The 20,236-nt window shown below is 42.4% G+C and overlaps 1 protein-coding gene across 1 annotated transcript in view; it reads left to right on the top strand.

Annotated features, from left to right (window-relative positions):
- Positions 1 to 20,236, top strand: part of LOC135480856 (uncharacterized) — a 48,352-nt gene that overhangs the window by 9,394 nt on the left and 18,722 nt on the right. The window contains exons 28-89 of the mRNA XM_064760787.1: positions 62 to 205; positions 317 to 502; positions 645 to 773; positions 885 to 1,061; positions 1,201 to 1,329; positions 1,456 to 1,647; positions 1,821 to 1,946; positions 2,124 to 2,309; positions 2,814 to 2,936; positions 3,050 to 3,232; positions 3,376 to 3,507; positions 3,613 to 3,804; positions 3,916 to 4,047; positions 4,326 to 4,511; positions 4,814 to 4,963; positions 5,085 to 5,267; positions 5,493 to 5,624; positions 5,765 to 5,950; positions 6,069 to 6,200; positions 6,321 to 6,512; positions 6,626 to 6,760; positions 6,896 to 7,084; positions 7,277 to 7,414; positions 7,563 to 7,754; positions 7,888 to 8,019; positions 8,249 to 8,434; positions 8,610 to 8,744; positions 8,889 to 9,092; positions 9,204 to 9,332; positions 9,486 to 9,668; positions 9,855 to 9,986; positions 10,130 to 10,324; positions 10,472 to 10,609; positions 10,750 to 10,935; positions 11,058 to 11,189; positions 11,297 to 11,485; positions 11,690 to 11,827; positions 11,946 to 12,134; positions 12,369 to 12,500; positions 12,640 to 12,819; positions 12,931 to 13,056; positions 13,221 to 13,403; positions 13,538 to 13,660; positions 13,885 to 14,070; positions 14,180 to 14,308; positions 14,416 to 14,601; positions 14,713 to 14,835; positions 15,061 to 15,246; positions 15,376 to 15,504; positions 15,676 to 15,858; positions 15,987 to 16,109; positions 16,263 to 16,448; positions 16,577 to 16,699; positions 16,832 to 17,017; positions 17,123 to 17,260; positions 17,378 to 17,563; positions 17,703 to 17,828; positions 18,108 to 18,290; positions 18,540 to 18,668; positions 18,788 to 18,973; positions 19,117 to 19,245; positions 19,981 to 20,166. Coding sequence (XP_064616857.1) covers positions 62 to 205; positions 317 to 502; positions 645 to 773; positions 885 to 1,061; positions 1,201 to 1,329; positions 1,456 to 1,647; positions 1,821 to 1,946; positions 2,124 to 2,309; positions 2,814 to 2,936; positions 3,050 to 3,232; positions 3,376 to 3,507; positions 3,613 to 3,804; positions 3,916 to 4,047; positions 4,326 to 4,511; positions 4,814 to 4,963; positions 5,085 to 5,267; positions 5,493 to 5,624; positions 5,765 to 5,950; positions 6,069 to 6,200; positions 6,321 to 6,512; positions 6,626 to 6,760; positions 6,896 to 7,084; positions 7,277 to 7,414; positions 7,563 to 7,754; positions 7,888 to 8,019; positions 8,249 to 8,434; positions 8,610 to 8,744; positions 8,889 to 9,092; positions 9,204 to 9,332; positions 9,486 to 9,668; positions 9,855 to 9,986; positions 10,130 to 10,324; positions 10,472 to 10,609; positions 10,750 to 10,935; positions 11,058 to 11,189; positions 11,297 to 11,485; positions 11,690 to 11,827; positions 11,946 to 12,134; positions 12,369 to 12,500; positions 12,640 to 12,819; positions 12,931 to 13,056; positions 13,221 to 13,403; positions 13,538 to 13,660; positions 13,885 to 14,070; positions 14,180 to 14,308; positions 14,416 to 14,601; positions 14,713 to 14,835; positions 15,061 to 15,246; positions 15,376 to 15,504; positions 15,676 to 15,858; positions 15,987 to 16,109; positions 16,263 to 16,448; positions 16,577 to 16,699; positions 16,832 to 17,017; positions 17,123 to 17,260; positions 17,378 to 17,563; positions 17,703 to 17,828; positions 18,108 to 18,290; positions 18,540 to 18,668; positions 18,788 to 18,973; positions 19,117 to 19,245; positions 19,981 to 20,166 — 9,861 coding nt within the window. The remainder of the gene's footprint in view (positions 1 to 61; positions 206 to 316; positions 503 to 644; positions 774 to 884; positions 1,062 to 1,200; positions 1,330 to 1,455; positions 1,648 to 1,820; positions 1,947 to 2,123; positions 2,310 to 2,813; positions 2,937 to 3,049; positions 3,233 to 3,375; positions 3,508 to 3,612; positions 3,805 to 3,915; positions 4,048 to 4,325; positions 4,512 to 4,813; positions 4,964 to 5,084; positions 5,268 to 5,492; positions 5,625 to 5,764; positions 5,951 to 6,068; positions 6,201 to 6,320; positions 6,513 to 6,625; positions 6,761 to 6,895; positions 7,085 to 7,276; positions 7,415 to 7,562; positions 7,755 to 7,887; positions 8,020 to 8,248; positions 8,435 to 8,609; positions 8,745 to 8,888; positions 9,093 to 9,203; positions 9,333 to 9,485; positions 9,669 to 9,854; positions 9,987 to 10,129; positions 10,325 to 10,471; positions 10,610 to 10,749; positions 10,936 to 11,057; positions 11,190 to 11,296; positions 11,486 to 11,689; positions 11,828 to 11,945; positions 12,135 to 12,368; positions 12,501 to 12,639; positions 12,820 to 12,930; positions 13,057 to 13,220; positions 13,404 to 13,537; positions 13,661 to 13,884; positions 14,071 to 14,179; positions 14,309 to 14,415; positions 14,602 to 14,712; positions 14,836 to 15,060; positions 15,247 to 15,375; positions 15,505 to 15,675; positions 15,859 to 15,986; positions 16,110 to 16,262; positions 16,449 to 16,576; positions 16,700 to 16,831; positions 17,018 to 17,122; positions 17,261 to 17,377; positions 17,564 to 17,702; positions 17,829 to 18,107; positions 18,291 to 18,539; positions 18,669 to 18,787; positions 18,974 to 19,116; positions 19,246 to 19,980; positions 20,167 to 20,236) is intronic.

A 20,236-nucleotide genomic window follows, 5' to 3' on the forward strand; every position in this document is an offset into this window, starting at 1 on the left:
TCGCTCCTGTTCTTTGTTCCTTCATTTTTTTTTTTTTAATAAATCTAAATTTTTTCCGCAGGCACCGTTCAATTCTGTGATTCTGCGATTCATAGGAGATGGCAGTGCAACTTCCTTCTTTGACCTTGACTTTTCTTCTGCAAACCCCATAATCAGAGTCTCCAACCAATCCCAGTTGTTGGCGGACACAGGAGAGTTTTACACAGTGAGTGCATGGTCACATTTTTTACCAACGAAAACCGATTATCACTTTTTATTCATCCTCTGGTATCGTCTTTTTTGCACGTTTGTAATGAAAATGTTTGTTCTTCTGCAGCTTCGATTACTGGCAGAAGATGAAGGAAAGCCACCGCTGTCAGCCACGGTTTTGGTTGAGATAACGGTTGAACGAAACTTGTATGCTCCGGAATTTTTGCATGGAATACTAATTACATCAATCCCCATCAATTCTGTTCCATCTCGACCAATAATCATGGTGAATGCCACAGATCGTGACCGCTCGGTAAGCAAATTACACTTGCACAATACGTTAATACACTCAGACAATAAGAATCTCACTACATGTGAGGACAATAACTCCTTTTTTGTGCACCAACATAAATTGTTTTTGAAGATTATGTATTTGCATTGTAAATATTTTTCAGTCTCCAAACAACGTTGTGACCTATTCCGCTGTTGGCGACGATCGAGCACCCGAATATTTCTTTGTGAGAGGATCGGATGGACAAGTGCTTCTAACAAAGACCCTGCCCAGCACACCACTATTCTACAGGGTAAGTCCTTTTTGATCAAGGCATTTCCAAGAATGAAATAGTTACAAGCTATTATTTATCCGATATTATGTTTTTATTAAGTTTGGTAATTCATTATTTTTCTCCTGACAGTTGAGAGTTAGGGCGACTGATGGCGGTGATCGTCCACGTTCCAGCGAGATGACCGTGGAGATAAGCATTACCACCCGTGGCCAACCTTTAGCGTTCAGTTTGCCCAGCTACGCTGAGACGGTCACCGAGAACGAGCCCGTGGGGAACACCATCAGACCAATCACAGCCAGTCCAGGGGTAAGTTAGCAGCCTGCTGCGGTGCCTAATACATTGTGATGGTTGTCCGAATTCCCGTTATGCCGTGGAAGACTTTTTTTCATGCTGGGACTACAAAAATGTCAGAAAGACTAACATTTCTTTTTGTTTCCCTCTTCAGCCTGGAATCGTGTACAGTTTGAATGGGTACAGCTCTGGACCGGAGTTCTTTCAGATTGAGCCGGTGTCTGGCAATGTTGTTCTGGTGAAAGATCTCAAAGAGGATGCAGCAAAGCTTACACAGTATTTCGTGAGTTTATTTCTTCCATTGTCTTGTCTTTTTAGGAAATTGTTATCCGTTTTTTTAAAGATTGTCAGCATTAGTGTGAATATTTAGTGTGAATATTTCGTGAAAATTTTTGTTGTGCAATTTCAGTTGAATGTCGTTGCCACGAAGACTGGGTCTGTTTTTGGGACGGAGACGGCCACAGCTCAGGTGAACATAACAGTACAGAGAAATGTGAATGGTCCCCAGTTTACGGAGGCGAGCTACTACAGAGAAGTGCCCGAAACGCTGCAGCTGGGCTCCTCCGTGGTGCAAACATCGGCCACAGACAATGATGTCAATGTAAGACACCAGAACATCTCTCCTTAAATTTTAAGCAGTAAAAATCCAAACAGCATCTTTTCTCAATCCAAAAACCCAGCTAGCTACGCTTCCTAAGTATGTCTTACAGAAAACAAAACGCAAGCCAAACAATTGTAAATTGTACGAATATAATTTGTTTTTCTTTTTTTAAGGATAAATTAACGTACAGCATTGTGCCATCAGTGAGTGGGACGGAGAACTTCTTCTACATCAATCCCAACACTGGTTTGGTTTCTCTACAACGCTTGTTGACTGGTACCACAAATTCCCTACTAGAGGTAAGTGTGCTTCCCAAGGAACGCCTCCACTCCCTCTCTCCATCTTCCCGCCCGAGCTAACAGGCTCTAATTTCTTAAATCTGTTTTTAAAATTCAGAGGTTCATTTTTCTTTCCTGTCTCCATGAAGTTTTAATGCAATCATTGATTGTTTTGTTTGTTTTTCTTTTATATTTCAGTTTGATGTTAAAGTCGGTGACAACGGCCAGCCGTCCAGAGAAGCCTTGTCTCGTGTAGTAGTCAACGTGACCAGGGATCGCTTCCCTCCCATCTTCCAGTCGCTGCCATATTCTACCATCGTATCCGAGAAGACTGGCCTAGGTGTCTCTATCTACAATGTGCTGGCTACAGATGAGGATCTCCAGGTAAGTGGTCTCCTCATGTTAGATACTGACATAAGAACTGGGTACTAACAGTTGGGAATATATCCATGACCTTAACCCATCCTATTCCTGTTCGCTTCTATGGCCTAATGGTTAGAGCGTCAAACATGGGTCGAGTCATACCAAAGAAAAACGGTATTTTTTTGCTACCTCGTTGGGCGCTCAGCACTTAGGTTAGAGCTAGGAAGCATGACTGGTCGGTCCGCTGTCAGCATAATGTAACTGTGTGCGGTGTCATGTCTACTGTCTTGGCATGACACTTCATTGGCGGCAGCTATTTGCCGGCATGAACTCTCTCTGCCACAAGAAGACAGTGTATGTAGACTTAACCTCTTACACGCTCCTCGTGGTCATGACTGAAAACTTTATTCATTCATTACTTTCCTACTTTCTGCTGTCGTTATAGTCACCATGACGACCCACACGTATGTTTGTGCATATACTGCTGTTTTTAATGACGTTTTTTTTTGTCTGTTTCCCCCACAGGGTAGGATGATGTACGCCACTGATGGTTACTTCTCTGCTCCTTGGTACTTCTCTGTGAACTCAACCAATGGTTCCATTCGAGTTCGCTCCAATCTTCGTGACGACAGGCTCCAAAGCTACACAGTAAGCAGTCTGACAGATTTTTACAAAGAAAATTTGATTTAAGAATAATTATAAAACATTTTGACTCATTTCCATATGCCTGGCCTTTTTTTACTGATATTTTGTCTTTTCAGCTCGGTCTGTTAGCTTACGACTCTAACAACCCAAATGAAGTCGCCCGAGCAAACGTTACCATCATTGTGCGACGAAACGAAAATTCCCCCCAGTTTACTCCCAATGCCAAAACGACGACTATTCCAGAGACGTTTGGGTTGGGTCGTGTGATAGACACTATGACGGCCACAGATAATGACAATGTAAGTCAGCCTTCAAATTCACCTAATAAGCCATTTGCTCAATTTCATGGTAATTTCATTGTAAACTGAACTGATAACGATTTGAAATTATCTTCTTAACCTATACTAATGTCTTTGTGCTTTTTTTAAAAATTTCCTTGAAGGATGCTATACGTTACTTCCTGGATGGCACAAGTAGCTCAGTAAATGCCAGTCAGTATTTCCTGGTGCTGGAGGGAACTGGGGAAGTCGTTGCCTTTAAATCCCTAACTACTGCTCCACTGGACTCTTACACTGTAAGTACGACAAGCATTTTATATTGTCTGCATCGTCAACCTCATCAGCCTCGACCACTTGAACAAAACCATTTGCATTTATATTTCTTGTTTACCTTTTTGCAGGTGTCCGTAAATGCTCAAGACACGGGTTTTCCTATGAAAACTAGCGTGACCAATGGTCAGTTGACGATAATCATCACCAGGAACCAGTATTCTCCAGATTTCAACTCTAATCGGTACACGGTCACCATAAACGACACACAACCTGTGGACTCGTCCATTCTCCAGGTGTCTGCCACGGACCGCGATGCACCAGTGAGAACATTTACATTTCTCATCTTCATTTACAATATGACACAGTATTTTGTCTCCTCTGCACTTGTACATGTCATTTTCGTGTCTTAACTACTTTATCATCTCCCCCAGGGACCATTCTCGGATGTGCGCTATGACCTGCTAGGAGACGAAACCACACCTGTGTATTTCAGAGTAGATTTGATGACCGGAAACATCTTTGTGAAAAGTGCTCTGAGTACACAAAACACACCTGTCTACAGGGTATGTGTCTTAGTTCCTTTTGTCAGTGTATACAATCACATTCATTTTTCCATTGCTGGCTCGCTCAAATAAGTCATTATCCCACAAGATCACAGCTCTGTTTTATAAGTTCTGTTTATCTATTACTGGCTTCTGTTCCGTTTCCTCTGCTTAAGTCTGTAATATGGAGTACGGCTAAATAATTGGCGTGGTATTTTTTACAATTTCGCCAAAAACTGATTTTAATTACATGGATTTTTTTAAGTCCCCCCTTCCCTCCCCCTTGATTTCTTCTTCAGGCTCGGATCCGTGCCCGTGACTTGGGTAGCCCTGCTCGAAGTGCCACTGTCACTGCCATCATTAATGTCAACCATAACCTCAACACACCAGCTTTTGTGGATAACACTTACGAGCGAACCATCCCCGAGGAACAGGCAGTGGGTGTGTCCATCCTGCAGGTCTCCGCTCGAGACCAAGACGCATTCGTGAGTTACAGTTCTGTCCTACTTCGTCGTGAAACAAGCCTCGATCATGCATGTCAAATATTCATATTACAAACACTTCTGTTAAAGGTTTAAGATCTTAACTCGGTTGGTTTACAAATGCACATGTAATATTCAGTTTCTCGTTCTTCCGAAAGCCCTAATGACGACTGATGCAGTAAAACCCGGCTACTCTCGACGGGTGGAATGCATGCCGAGAGCCCCGCCTACTTTAGTATGTCATACTGATGGTTGATTTCACGTTATATAAATAATGGTGTTTCTTTATTATGTGCTTGTTTTAGTCTCCATATAACACGGTGACCTTTGGCCTGGAGGACCCTCTAAGGGCAGGCTCCAACCCAATCAGCTACTTCCAGCTCGACCCCACCACAGGCATCCTCTCCCTTAAGCAGCCAGTGTCTCTGGACTTAGCGGATACACCAGTCTACCAGGTAAATTGCCATTTTGACTGGATAACATTTTACGACGAAACAGTTAAACAGAGTTCAAACAACTTTTTTTATAATTTTCATTCCGTGCGTTAAAACATTGTCTCGATTTTGTCAATTTCAGTTTCAAGCCACAGTTCGTGACGGAGGGAGCCTAACAGGTCAACCAGCCAATATTATCATCACGGTGAACCGAAACAACTTCTCCCCAGAGTTCATCAACTTACCTAACACAACAGCAGTGAACTTCAACACCAACTTAGGTTTCCAGGTGTTCTCTGTACAGACCAGAGACCAAGATACTGTGGTGAGTTCTGTATATTCTGACGATTATTCAACTAGTTTCGGCACCAATATTTATATTTCGGGAATATTTATACTTTTGAATTATCGTCAAAATCTCGATTTTAATAAGACAACTATAGTATTATACCAAGTTGTGGTATAATTTCTTGAAGTATACAGCTTGTTACACTATCCCATATATTTAATCTTTTCTCTCTCTTTTTTTTTTTTTTTTTTTGACTTCCAGAACCCTTATGATCAAGTTTTTTACAGTATCATTGGTGATGACAAAGCTACTGGGTATTTTGATATTGGACGACAGACTGGGATCATCACTACCAAAGCTAATCTCCGCACGGACAACTCCCAAAGATATACAGTATGCATCATTCATTCTCAGTTTTTGGATTTACACCTCTAATGCATTTAATTATCCAGTCTTTCTTGAGGTAGAGTTTTTTTTATTTTTATTTTTTTTTTATCACGATATCAAAATCTAATATTTGTCTCTAATTTCAGGTGCGTGTGGTCGCACAAGATGGCGGTAGTCCAAGTCGCAGTGCTACAGCAACTCTGGCGGTAACGGTCACCAGGAATTTGTTCACGCCCATCTTCATCCAGCAAAACGAAACCCTGACTGTCCGTGAAAATGAAGATCTGGGAAGAACCCTTGTTACTCTCAGAACGGAAGACAGAGACATCTCCGTAAGTTATTTTCAGTTTACTTCCTACAATTTTCCGTTTGCTTCCTACAATTTTCCGTGAGTACTTACTTTCAGAATTGTCCCCGTAGATAACTGGGCGTATTGTGGATTTATTTCAGGCCCCGTATAACACCCGGATTTTCTCCATTATTGATGACGCGACTGTCCAGGAATACTTCCAAGTCAACAGCCTTGGAGAATTCTCGTTGAAGAAAAGCCTAACCCTTATCCCCAACATCAACAGTTTAATTGTAAGTGTTTTGTAAATTTTTCTGACGCTTCATATTTTTATTGAAGAATCAAGTGTGTGGAGCAGATTTTTACATATTTTCATTTAGCCCTGACCTCATCTGTTCAACTTTATATTTTAGGCCGAGATCAGTCTGAGAGATGGCGGCAGTCCTTCCAGAACATCCCCACTCAATGCCTTCATTTCAATCACCATTCTGCGAAACCGTAATGTCCCCTACTTTGTGGGTGAGCCCTACAGGCGTGACTTGGGCCAGAGCACGACAGCTGGCACCACAGTTCTGACAGTCACCGCAAGGGACAATGACCCTCCAGTAAGTTTGATAACCTATGCATTTTAAAAGATGTTAGATTTGTATCCCCCAGAGCTGTAATGAAGTATACTGATGGTTAAATGGTGTTGATTCCTGGTTTCTTTCTTCCACAGACCACACCCTATGGAACAGTTGTCTTTGACCTGATCGGTGACGATGGAGCTCAGACATTGTTTCAGATTGGACGCACCAGCGGAGTAATCACTATCAGGAATGATCTGGCCAGCAGCTCCACCAATAAATACACGGTATGACCTCTGTTTTTGTTTCTCTGGGGTTCTAATTGGATGTAAGCTACAGTTATCCATTATGCCCTGATGTTGGCTGCCGTGCTTTATTGTTCAGATAGATAATTCTGACCCTTGTCTTGTTTTGATATATAGCTGCGTGTGCGAGCGCAAGATCTTGGGGTTCCCAGTAACTTCAACACGACCCTTGTGACCATTACGGTGTCGACAAACTTCCAGAGTCCGCGTCTGGTAGACACCAATACCTACACTGCTACAATCCCGGAAACCACGAGCCTGGGCAAGGTGCTCATGACCATAAAGGCAGAGGACAATGACCAGTTTGTAAGTTCTCCTTGTTTTATATAAGGCTTTGCTTTTTTTCTGCAAAATACACGGACGTGCTTCCCAGAAACACTGCCCGTAGTTGTCGGGTGGGGCGAGGGGAGACGTAGAGATTTAGTAGCAATAGAAGAATTCGCTGGACTCTCAATGTTTTTTTTTTGTTTTCTTCTCATATCTGATATTTACTTGTAGACTCCAAACAATGAAGTTCGTTACGAGATCACTCAAGGTGCGGACAGCTTGGCGTGTTTGGACATCAATGACGTAACAGGCGAGATCTACCTAAAGAGCTCTTTACTCAAAGATCCATGCAAACAGTCAACATTCAACGTAAGTCCTACATCCTTCCCAAAGATCTTTTTTTTTCTTTTTACAGTTTTAGGTTCACAGCATTGTGAACAGCCAGCACCTGTACATATGCATTCCACATCACGCACAGGTTGGTGTACGTTCATTTTGTATGTTCTTGTTTGTGCAGATGAGAGTGAGAGCCCGAGATCTTGGTACCCCGAGTCTGTCCAGTTCCGAAGCCACAGCCACAGTTATTGTTCAGAGGAACTTGAACGCGCCCAGGTTCCTTAACCCCGCCAACTATGTGACTCTGATTAATGAGACTGTCCCTGTGGAGACCGTTGTGCTGGTCGTATCTGCACAGGATGCGGATATTGTGGTAAGTGAAGTCCTTAACACCTAAGTGTATGGGGGATCATTGCTCAGTATGTGGATTTTTTCCTTACAGATGTTGGAATGAGAATTTGATATATTCTGTTTTAAATATATCTTTTTTGGCCGTTGTGTTACAGGATCCATTCAACAAATTCACGTTCCAAATGGTTGGAGATGATGCAGCTCTGTCTTACTTCCGTGCCAACGAGACCACTGGGGCGATCATATTGACGAACAGTGTGCTTAGCGACACCAGAGTCCAGTATAAGGTAATTTAGCTACCAGTCTAAGCTAGGCATCGAAGCAAAACATTCGTGTACCAGTCGTCAATACATACCAATTCACAAAACTAATATTTAAAACAAACAGGACTAAACACTAATTTGTACAAAAGCATGCGAAGGGAAACAGTCATAGTCATGACCAACTTTACACCAGGTAAGTCTAAAATTGTCGGTTACTGGCTACTTCTCCAGGTGACTGTTTGTCTGTTTGTAGGTTCGCCTCCAGGTAACAGACGGTGGAATTCCCGCTTTGTCTTCCTTTGCTGTGGCCACCATAAATATCCAGCGCAACCTTTATCGCCCTGTAATCTCCCCGACTGAATATAACGTGGTCATCCTGGAGACGGTGGATTTGGGCGTGGAGATTGAGCGCGTTACGGCCACAGATTCGGACTCGCGGGTGATTATATACTCTTTCAGGATTTTAACATTTGTTATATAACTATGAAAGTGTTGCATCTTCTGAAGATGCAACTTAGCTCATAGGTGACATGACATCGTTAAATGTATTGCCATTGACTATCTGGAATGTGTAAGCGAGGTGTTTAATTTTGCCCTCTCTGCTGGTGTTCCAGGCTCCCCAGAACAGCATAACGTTTGAAGCTACAGGCTCAGCCGACGCGCTGGAGTATTTTACCGTTCGCTCTGACGGCAGCATATCCGTCAAGAAACCCCTTACATTGGACAGCAGAGACACACAGCTCTATGAGGTATGCATCACATTTTTATTTCAGTTGAAAGATATATTTGAAAAAGCTGTAGTACCACCGTTTGTTGTGATGTGAAATTGTGAATGTCTTGTATATGATCCACTGATTTGTTATTCAACGTTACGGGTGTATATTTTGTTGCAGCTGACGGTCCGTGCTCGTGACAACGGCATACAGAGGCAACTTACTAGCGCAGACTTTGCTCGTGTCCGCGTCACTGTGGTCAGGAATAACTTCTGCCCCCAGTTTGTAAACAACCCACCGTTTTTGACCATTCCACGCACCCAGCAAACCGGGCAGGTTCTCGTCAACATGACAGCTGTGGATCAAGACAGTCAAGATGTCCAGGTATGCCAAACTGCAGTTGCGTTGTGGCCTAATATTCATCGCTGTTGTATAAATTAGATTATGTTTTGTGTTTCTCCCTTTTTATTTTGTTTTTTTTTCTGTCCCTTCTAGAATGCATTTGGCTCGCTGACCTACAGTATTATAGGTGATGATAATGCCAACCTATACTTTGGTGTGGACAGTATTGGTGGAATTTTCGTTTCTAATTCCCTTGAGGGAGATACCAGCACAACGTACAGGGTAAGTCTCTCATACTCCACAGTAAATTATACATAACTCTACATAATGTCTTCTACGTTATTAGCTTTTTTTCATTTTCACTTTAAAATAATTTATTTTCATTTATTCTATAAAGCTAGATACATGTAACATTTTGATATGGTTCATTTACAGATTCGACTTCAAGTCACTGATGATGTATGCAGCCCGACGGATACTCTAGTGACCGTCTATGTAGAGAGGAGCTTGTTTGCACCTGTCTGGCAACCAAACTCGACCTACGTGACCACAGTGAAGGAAACTCATGATGTTTTGGTCCCCGTCACACGAGTGTCTGCTATTGATCAGGATCTTAAGGTGAATAAAGGTTCCCCTCGCTCACCTGGAATTTTAGATGGAAAAAATCTATAAGAAAATAATTATGGATATATTTTTGGGCTCTTGTGTGTCCACAAAAAGCTATATCAAGAATAGCCTTAACTTTTAGGGTATTTCCTGAACATGTTTAATTATGTGCAACTGTTTGTTGATTCTGTGTTGCAGAGTCCCCATAATGACGTTATCTACGAGGTGGATACGACGTCTCCAAACCAGGGTCTATTCAGAGTAGACGCGGACTCTGGAAATGTCTTCCTCAGACGCTCATTAATTAATTCTGGCGGCAGTTCCTTCATTGTGAGTAAACATTTACTTGATTGCTTATGGTCTCCATTTAAATTGTCCAACACCCTGAATTTTAAGCTTCATCCCCATTGTCTTCATTTCATTGTTTTTTTTCACTCTGCATTGAACATGTTATATTTTTTTGCTCTTTTCAGTTGCGTATGGTAGCTCGTGATAATGGTTTCCCTCAAAAGACTAGTCAAGTAGCGACTTTGGAGGTGTTTGTGCTTAGGAATGACTACTCTCCGTACTTCGTACCCAACCCGGCCTATGTTATCCAGGATATACCACAAAACAGCCAAGTCAACTCTGTGATAGGAACAGTCACTGCTCGGGACAACGATACTGTGGTACGTTCACTTTTTTTTTTTTTTTTTTTTTTTTTTTTTAACTTGAAACATTTCACATGTTTCAGTATTTTCTCGTGTTTTTTTTATGTGGTGTTTGTTTTCGTGATGGTCTAGTACACATGTGGTTTTCTTTCCATGTGTCTGCAGGACCCGTTCAACACAATCCGCTACTCTGTTATTGGTGATGATTCCTCTCCGACCTACTTTGGTGTCAACAATGTCAATGGTGTGGGCCAGGTATTCCTGAGGCAGGCCTTAACCACAGATCCAGCTACAACCTACCATGTAAGTCTCGCTGCTGCTTTATGCCTCGTTGCCATTGCGGTACGAAGCCATAATCATTTCTTCTTTCTGCCTCGTGCTGACGATTTACTGACTGAACGGGCTTGTTGAACTAACACTGATCCTTTTTTCATTCTTTTCAGTTAAGAGTGAGGGCGACTGATGGCGGTAACCCGCAGAAATCTGCGGTTGCTGTGGTTACCATAACAGTAGACAGGAACTTGTTCCGCCCCAGTTTTAGCAACTCCTCTCTGCGTCAGACAATTTTTGAAACCCAAGAGTTGGGATCCCCAATAATCATATTGTCTGCCGAGGACAGAGACATTGTGGTAAGAACCCTGTGACAAGGTCAAATTTCACCAGAAATATTTGTAAATCAGATGCCTTGCCGTCATAGTATTCCGGTACGTTGTCTTTATGTTTATCCTCTGAACCATTGGTTTTGTTGCAGAAGCCCAATGGAGATTTGAGGTACACGATATCTGGCGATACCGAGGTTCTAAAATATTTTACAGTGGCCGAGGAAACCGGGCATATCTACCTACAGCGTTCCATCAACAGACAGAACCCAATGCGGTATCGGGTAAGTCTATGGTCTATCATAACCACACACCCTCAAGTTTAACCTGCAATTCTTCAAATTATTTAAAAGCTAAATGAAATCTAACCTTGGCCATTTATTTTTGACAGTTTCAAGCCACGGCTCATGACCTGGGCATTCCATCCAAGTCCTCTGCAAACATATCAATCACCATTGATGTGATCAGGAACTTGGAGAGTCCAACGTTTGCATCCCCCACTTTCACCATTACGATCCCGGAGACTCAGGCTGCGGGCTCATCTATCTTCAGCATCTCTGCGGTTGACAACGATCTACCGGTGAGTGTGTAAAGTTTGTAACCAACTTTCTTTTTTTTACCTGCGCTCGCACGCACACGTACTGACCTCACATGAATATGGCCAGTTTGTGACTTGTAACCAACACTTGTACATTACGTCCTCGCGAAGATTGATTCATGACTGGTCTCAATTGTAGTCGCTTTCTGAATTAAACCTGTCCATTCACCGGACTTTGTTTTCTAGGGTCCATTCAGCACTGTCAGTTATCGGGCAATAGGAGATGATACTGCTCCGGTCTTCTTCGAGGTGGACGACACAAACGGTGAAGTGAGCGTGAAACCTACTGTTGATCTAAGCACCGACAACACAGATCGTTATGTGGTGAGTTGTACCGCCCTTGTATAATTGCTACCGTTCATTACATCAACTGAAATTTTGTACAAGATGAACGTGTTGCACATACAAGTATTTTGACTGTTTGGCTTGTTTTGTGTCCTAGCTACGAGTTGAGGCAAGAGATGGTGGCCAGCCAGCCCGTACAAATGTGACGACATTGACCATAAACGTTGAAAGGAATCTATTCGCACCAGTCTTTAACACCTCTGGGATCATACGCAAAACAATCCTGGAGACTGAGGCCCCGGGCTTCCCAATTGTACAGCTCTTTGCTCCCGATGCTGATGACTCTGTGAGTAAAAGTTGTTAGCCTTTTAACAAATTCTCAGTTGCGTACATTCCTGTGTATATTTTTGTACACTTTTGTGAATGAGTGGATATGTTAATTGATATGATAGTTACACTGTGTACTGACAATAAAGCTTCTGATGTCCGCAACAAGGATAGATTGTGATTAGAACGAATGATTAGAGCACATCGATGTCGAAGCAAACTTCTGTGATAAAAAACACTTTCTTTTTTCTAGGCTCCAAACAACCAAGTGACCTTTGAAATGGTGGGCGAGGGAGATGCTACTAACTATTTCTTTGTCCATCCGGATAATGGAAAAGTAACCCTTCTGAGCTCAGTGAAAAACACCAATTCCAGTTTTTATCGGGTAGGTAATTAAAAATCCTGCAATATGAATGTGACGTTCACCTTGTGTTTCTTCCCCTTTTTGTTCTTAACGGGTATTTTAGGGGTTTGGTAGCATTGTACGTACAAACATGTGTGTATTTTTTTTTCTCTTTTTATAGTTGAGAGTACTTGCCAGTGATGGCGGCCGACCAACTCCGCGGACAGACCTACAAACCATAGAGGTCACAGTGGCCCGATCAGCGGGAAAGCTGCAATTTGGATTACGTCAATATGAAACGGAAATTCCAGAGAATGAACCGGTCAGCAGTCTTATTTTGACTGCCATTGCTCAGCCAGGGGTAGGTCTAGTTTCTAAGATGTCTTGGTTTTCAGCTGCAGTCTATCATGTCGTACTGTTTAGTTTAGCACTTATACTTTTAACTAACTGGTTTGCTTGTTCCACATTTCAGGCTGCAATTACCTATCGCATCCTGGGTTTTGGATCTGCGGACTCGTATTTTTCTGTGAACAACAATGGTCAGATCCGAGTGAAGACTGACCTACGTACAGACCCTACTCGACTAACTCTCTATCAGGTGAGTACTACGCAACCTATATTGCACGACCTCCAAGCTATTCAACCACTGTACTGCAGTCACGATTTCATCTGTTTGGGCAACTTTCATTAGGCTATTTAGCCATTGTATTGCGTTCAAGAAATTTTGAAGTAACATTTTATTCCTTCTGTATTTTTTTTCAGCTGCAATTGGAAGCTCAAAGCCAGGATGTGGTCAGTCAGTCTGCCACCACCCTTGTCAGCATAACGGTCAGAAGGAACCTAAACGATCCCGTGTTCCAACGAACCCCTTACCAAGAAACCATTGTTGACAATACCCCTACAGGTACCCTGGTCATCACTGTGTCTGCCTCCGATGAAGACCTGGTAAGTATCGTGCACATTAGGTTAATGGAATGGATTTATTTAATTTGTTTTTCCAGTTATCAGTGGTATTTCTTCACTGATATTTTGAAGTAATGTCTTGTCTTCATTGGTTGTTTGAATTTTTTTCTGTACAGGACAAGGTGCAATACACCCTTCTGTCCAATCTGCCAGATTCCGGATATTTCTTTCTGAACCCAACTACAGGACAGATCTATCTGTCCAAGCCAGTGACGGACACAAATGTCACCAGCATGGTGGTAAGTGGACCTAGCACACTACCGTAGCCCACAAGTGTAGAACAGATCGTGTTAAGTGAAGATCACCTCTTCACTGATGCATACATAATTTCACTAAAATATTGACTGGATGCTTTTGTAAATGGATACCGCCTGTGCCTGTTATGCAGTTGTACTGGAGTTATTTTTTTAAGGTCATGAAATGTTTTGATCGGAAAGTTAGATGACTTTTATTTGTATTTTAGTTTCAGGTTCAGGCCACTGACAACCGTGAGCCACCCAGAACCGCCAATGCCACAGTTACGGTGAACATTTTGCGGAACCGGCTCAGTCCAAGGTTTATTGGTGAACCCTATGAGAATGATATCAGCTACACTACAGCCGAATCCACCGTGGTCTCCAGGGTTAATGTAACTGATGGAGATCGACGGGTAAGTTCAGCAAAAAGTACACATTATAACCTAGAACTTCAGTTTAATTTAGTTCCTTCTTGTAGGAACAGTTGGGCATGTGACGTGATTGTTTGTCCCTTTCTTTCAGGGAGTCATGACGTACAAGGTCCTTCCAGGGGGGTTGGCATCTGCTTTCTTCGATGTGGGCCTAACCTCGGGGCAAGTCCGCATCACCAACGCAGCCGAGTTACAAGCTGACCGAGAGTTGCGCTACCTGGTAAGTAGTTTCACTTATTATATTTGTTTTTTCTGTTTTCATTTTTCAGAATTTGCTGTATTATTTAGCATATGCTGTTGCTGACTTTTGTCATCTGTTTTTTGCAGTTGCCTGTGATTGGCTACGACTCGGCCTACCCGACTGACCAAGCTACGGCCACAGTGACGATCAACGTAAACCGGAACCTCTACTCTCCAGTCTTCACAGAGGACCAGTACATCGCCAATGTCTATGACAACACTGGACTCGGAGTGGTCATCAAACAGGTCAATGCTACAGACAGAGATGCTGCGGTGAGTTGGTCATGCAACTTAATGTAATGCTGAAATACTTAAACATATTTTTCCAGTCTTCCATAGTTTTACTACCATGCACACTTGATCATGCCTGCTTTTTGTTTATAGGGCTTGGTTCAGTACAAGATCACCGGACCTGAACTGGCGAAGCAGTTCTACTTTATTGACTCTCTCACTGGTCAGATCTCCATCAAGAAACTCCTCACGCAAGGCGGACTTTTAGCAAACACGGTACGTCCTCGGCTGGATTGAGCTCTGCATCAAATGTACATCTGCATTAAATTACCAAGCTTTCCGTTCATGTTAGTCTATCTTGTCTGTGTATTTAGTGTAACATCTTCAAGCATTTTGAGTGTAGGTCTTGATTTTTTTTCTCCTGCCTCCCTCTTTTTTTGCCATCCATTTATATTCCCGCTTGATTATCAGAAGATTAATAAACCTTGTTCTTGTTTCAAGATATTCATCCAAGCCGTGGACTCTGGGAATCCTTCTCGGGTCACTAACGGACGAGTTGCGGTGAACATCATTCGAGACCAAGGCCCTCCAGTGTTCCAGAGGACACCCTACAGGTCCGACATACTGAAGACTGAGGCTGTTTTGTCCACCACATTAACAGCAGAGGCACGGGACCCTGATCCAAGGGTCAGTACCACCTTTGTAGTAGAATCTTATCATGTAGGCTTGCTCATTCCGGAGAACACTACCATTTCTACTGCAAGGTCCAAATGTTGTGTATATGTATTTTAAATTTGTTTTTTTTTTCTCTATTAGGGAGATATTATATACGAGTTGGATGGAAATTTCCCTGCACCAAACTTCTTTGCTGTGAACTCGACGACTGGTGTGGTGACTTTAATCCGTCCATTGGATCAAGACTCCCTGAGCACCACAGAGTATGAGGTAAGTGAGCCCTACCAATGAAACATTTGGAGAATGTCTTAATGGGATATTATTGATGGAAGTTGCACGGGAGACAACTCCAAATTGTCCGTGTAATGTTCGTTGTATTGGTATTAGACAAGCTTATTTCCTGATATAAAACAGGAGAAAAATTCTGGATATCACTTTCAGCTGAAACTGGTGGCCTATGATACGGAGTACCCCCTGAACCGAGGAGTGACTACAGCCACGGTGACTGTCAATCGCAACCCCAATCTACCCGTATTCAACCCGTCAAGATACACCACAACCATGGGCGAGGAAGCTTTGATTGGCACAAAGATATTCAACATAAACGCTACAGACGCTGATGGGGTAGGACCATTTTGGGTATTTTTGTTCGTTTTTTTTTTTGTTTGTTTGTTTTTAAAGTTTTGAAAAATGGTGCCATTTTTTGTAGTTACTAGTACTAGTGGTACTGATTTCTGGTTTTGGATTTGCAGGATTCCATCACCTACAGCATCCAGGGGGACCCAGAGGACCAGGATTTCTTCTACGTGGAACCTCTCACAGGCGTACTCTCGCTCAAAAAAACCTTCATTGACACCAACTTAAAGATCTTTACGGTAAACAACACAACGTCCTTTGCTCCGTGAATGTTGGATACAGGATAATAATTTATGCTTGATATGCATGTCCTAATTCGTGCCAGATTTGTCCACCAGAATCCCTTGTCCTGTAGTAATCTCGTGCTCACTCATCTCCTTTTTTGTTTTCAGTTTAATGTCGTGGCAGTGGACAGTGTAGGTGGTGTGTCCCCGGATCTCGCTCTCGTCAGCATCAGTGTTAAACGAGACGAGTATCCACCAGCCTGGCAGAACATTCCCTACAGGGAATCCGTGCTGGAGACTGCCAGTCCTGGGGAAATCATTCTAGATACTGAAGCCATTGACAGGGACTCCAGCGTAAGTCTACCTTAGTGCACTTTTTAGCTAACCCTGTCAATTCTGCGGAATCCATTGAAAATAACGCAAAGTATTCCACGACTGCAGTATCAGTTTTTAAAAATGGACTATGTTTTGATTTCTTTCAGAGTCGACTTTTCTACTCCATCGTGGGAGAATTCCAGGCTCCAAGGTACTTCAGCATCGACAACAGAACCGGAGTAGTCAGAGTGAAAGATGACCTTCGTAAGGATCTGGCCACCAGCTACAATGTAAGCATCCAGGTTGCTCAAGCACATTTTATCATTTTTTTTTTTTTTATGAAATGTCTTCGTGGTATCTTTCCTTTTCTCTTTATCATAACTAAATACCAATTCTTACGCATGCATTGTTTTGTTTCACAGCTGATCTTGGAAGTGTTTGATGACCAGGCACCCAGGCAGAAGGTGCGCACTCGCATGATCGTGGACGTTACCCGTAACCCTGGTACGCCCTTCTTTACTGGCTCGCCATACAGGAAGACCATACAGGAGACTTACCCTCTGGCCACTGAAGTCGTCAGCATTACTGCTAGTGATCCAGACGTCGGGGTGAGTCAGTGACAAATTAACAAGTTGTTCCAAAAATGTCAAATCATATTTTGAAACTGTTGTGTAGGTGATTATTACTAAAGCGGGCTTACCTCTCTGTTGCAGGATGTTCTGTACTATGAACTACCCATTGTGAGCAATAATGCGAAGAATCTGGAATATTTCTTCATTTCGAGTGTTTCTGGTGAAATCATGCTGAAGAAGTCACTGACCAGAGATGCAGACAGGGGTGCCTCTTTCACGGTAAGTACTTAAATTCCGATTGCAAATGTTCATTTTTGGCATGGAATTACGACTTGACTGGTGAAAGGAGTTCTTAACATTTGCCTTTAAAAGCTAATTTTTTTTTTTAAATTGCAGTTGGTCGTGACGGCACGAGATCAACAGCAGCCAGAAAAGACTGGCACTGCTACAGTGTTCTTGACTGTTCAGCGAAACAACTTAACTCCTCAGTTCTCCAGTAATGACTTCACAGAGGAAATAGGGGAAAATGCACCTCCTGGGTATTCCATCATTGACCTGGAAGCAACCGATGCTGATCGTTACGTACGTTGCATTGCTATCTAAATACCATTTGCCTTGATGTGTTTTCCTTAAAAAGTATTAAAAATTGCAACCATACCATAAGTAGTTTTTAACATGCCAGTGTACATCTGTTCTGACTTGAATGCTTTTTTTCTTTCAGGGTTCCATGAAATACAGATTGACAGGAGTGGATTCTGGTCCTTATTACTTCAGGGTGAATGAAACCACTGGTCTGATCACGTTGGCAAACAGTGTTCGCAATGACATCACCAGATTCAGATACACGGTAAGAAACATGGTGTGATGCTATTCGTATTTATACAGGCTTAAATTTGGCTTGTTCATCACTAGCCCTTTGCAAGTTCTAAAGTCCGGTGGATGTGTGTGGTTGTAAGAGACGTTCACGTGGTGCGATGTTATATCCACTCGTCAAATTCAAAAGGTTGGTACAAATACCATTTCAGAAGTAACCTTCAAAAACTGCAGTTCATTTCAATACATGTTTTTTGTTTTCTTTTTATATTTGGTTTTTGCTTATATACTTTATTTCCTGTTTTTGTTGCAGCTTGTGGTTGAAGCGTTTGATTCTGCCTATCCTCAAGATTTAGCTACTGCTACAGTATCTGTGAATGTTCTGAGAAACCAAGATCGGCCTTCTCTAATTGGCTCGCCTTACATCACCAGAGTCAATGAGACCATTCCAGTGGGCACAAGTCTGTTGACAGTACAGGCCTCAGATCCTGATGGGGTAGGAGAACGCCATTCCATTTCAGTGCAGCAGAGCTTTTACTAAACTTCATTCTGTACAGATTCACTTAACATTTCGGACTTGTTACCCAGCCTGCCCGTGGCCTTCAGTCTTGATTTTGGAAGAGATTAAAACTAAAATAAGCGTCAAACAGGAACACTTTCTTCGCTTTGATTTTTTTTTTTTTTTGACCTGTTATCCCAAATAATATAAACCTTTTACTTTATGGAATTTTCCAATTCTTTTCAGGACGCATTGTACTACTCGATTGTGGGACCTGCAGATTCCCAGGCCTTGTTTTTCATCAATTCATTGACGGGTGTCATCACTTTGCAATCACCCCTGAATGACGCTGGATTAACTCGTAATTCCTACGTGGTATGTACCTTGTTCTCTTAGCCAATTTTAAGGTTGCGCAGGATTTTGGCCTATTTCTAGATATGGCAAGGGGGATGAACCCGGTATTTAATTTTTTTTTCTTGTTATTTTCTCTCCAGCTGAATGTTCAGATTGCGGACCAGCGTACACCACGACAAGTATTGAATGTAGGAGCCACGGTGAATGTCATTCGGGATGAGTATGCACCTGTCTGGTTGAACGTCCCAAGGGCGTTGACTGTCCTGGAAACCGTAGCTGTCAATTTTGTCATCTTCACTGTCAGTGCCAACGATGATGACAGACAAGTGAGTGCTCTTGTTCGTTTCTGGTAGGATTATTAAGAGACAAAGTTGATTTCTTTATTAGACCTAACTGTCGGGTATACTGCTGTATTAGTCCTTATGAATTCGTGTAGTTGCGGTGTAACTGAATTTTTTTATGCTTACAGGGGGACATGAATTATGGTCTGATTGGAGACTACCCAGCACCCAACTTTTTCTCTCTGAATACCAGCAGTGGAGAAATCTCGATTAAAAGTGACTTGAAGCAAGATGTAGTGCGCAATATGCAGTACACGGTAAGACCGATATTCCTGGTTTGTTACTTTACGCATATTAGCTCGGGTCTCGCAATGCTTAAAGGGGAGGAAAACTTTAAAAATGACACTACAGACTGAAAAGAGCACATTTAAAATTTTTTCAATGCCTGCCGCATAATTTTGCAATTTTTCCTTGCCATACACGTAAAGCCTGAAAACGGCAAAGCTGGCATAAATCTCGTCCTCCATCTTTAACACCCTGTAATTTATGCTTTGGGTGTGTTGCCTCTCAGCCAATGAGTCGTTAAAACTGCCGGCTTGTTCCTGTAAACTCGATAACTACGTCCAACATTCCGGTTTTCCGATCGACAAGAGGAAAACGAACTGCACTGTTCGCTACCTTCTGGGAAGAAGTGAAGAAATGTACGAACTGCACTTCTGCTGTTTCCAGCGGCAATTCTCCGGACACAGACGACTTCAGGACTAGTTCTTAGGCAAAATGGAGTCGCTCACAGCTGATGTTGGTGCTGACTTTATTTATAATTAATCAGCTTGAGGTACACATTAGAATTTTGTTTATGACGTGCACCTGCGAGGAAATGCATACTCTTTTCAATGGTATTTGTTTGATATTTACATTTTCTTATCCTTTAGTGGTTGATAACTATAGAGCAGTACAGTAAGCTCCTTCTGTTCTTCTCCTTGGAAACTACTTGGCTTTGTTTACACCTGTATTCTGGGTTATACTAATTCATACATTGTGTTCGTTGACAGCTACGTGTGACAGCCTACGACAATGCCCGCAAGGACAGAACCATTACTGGCCTGGTGACTGTAAATGTGCAGCGTAACCCGAACACGCCAGCATGGAACAGGACTCAGTATATCGTAGACATCGCCCGTAACAAACCAGCGGGACAACTGGTGACAACGATCGGTGCCACGGACAGGGACGTAGCGGTAAGTCACTTCAAGTTCTTCATCTCCACAATCTTATTCCTTTAGAGTTTCGTTCACTCTTTCATGTGTT

Source organism: Liolophura sinensis, chromosome 1, assembly GCF_032854445.1.
Source record: "Liolophura sinensis isolate JHLJ2023 chromosome 1, CUHK_Ljap_v2, whole genome shotgun sequence".
Classification (NCBI taxonomy): domain Eukaryota; kingdom Metazoa; phylum Mollusca; class Polyplacophora; order Chitonida; family Chitonidae; genus Liolophura; species Liolophura sinensis.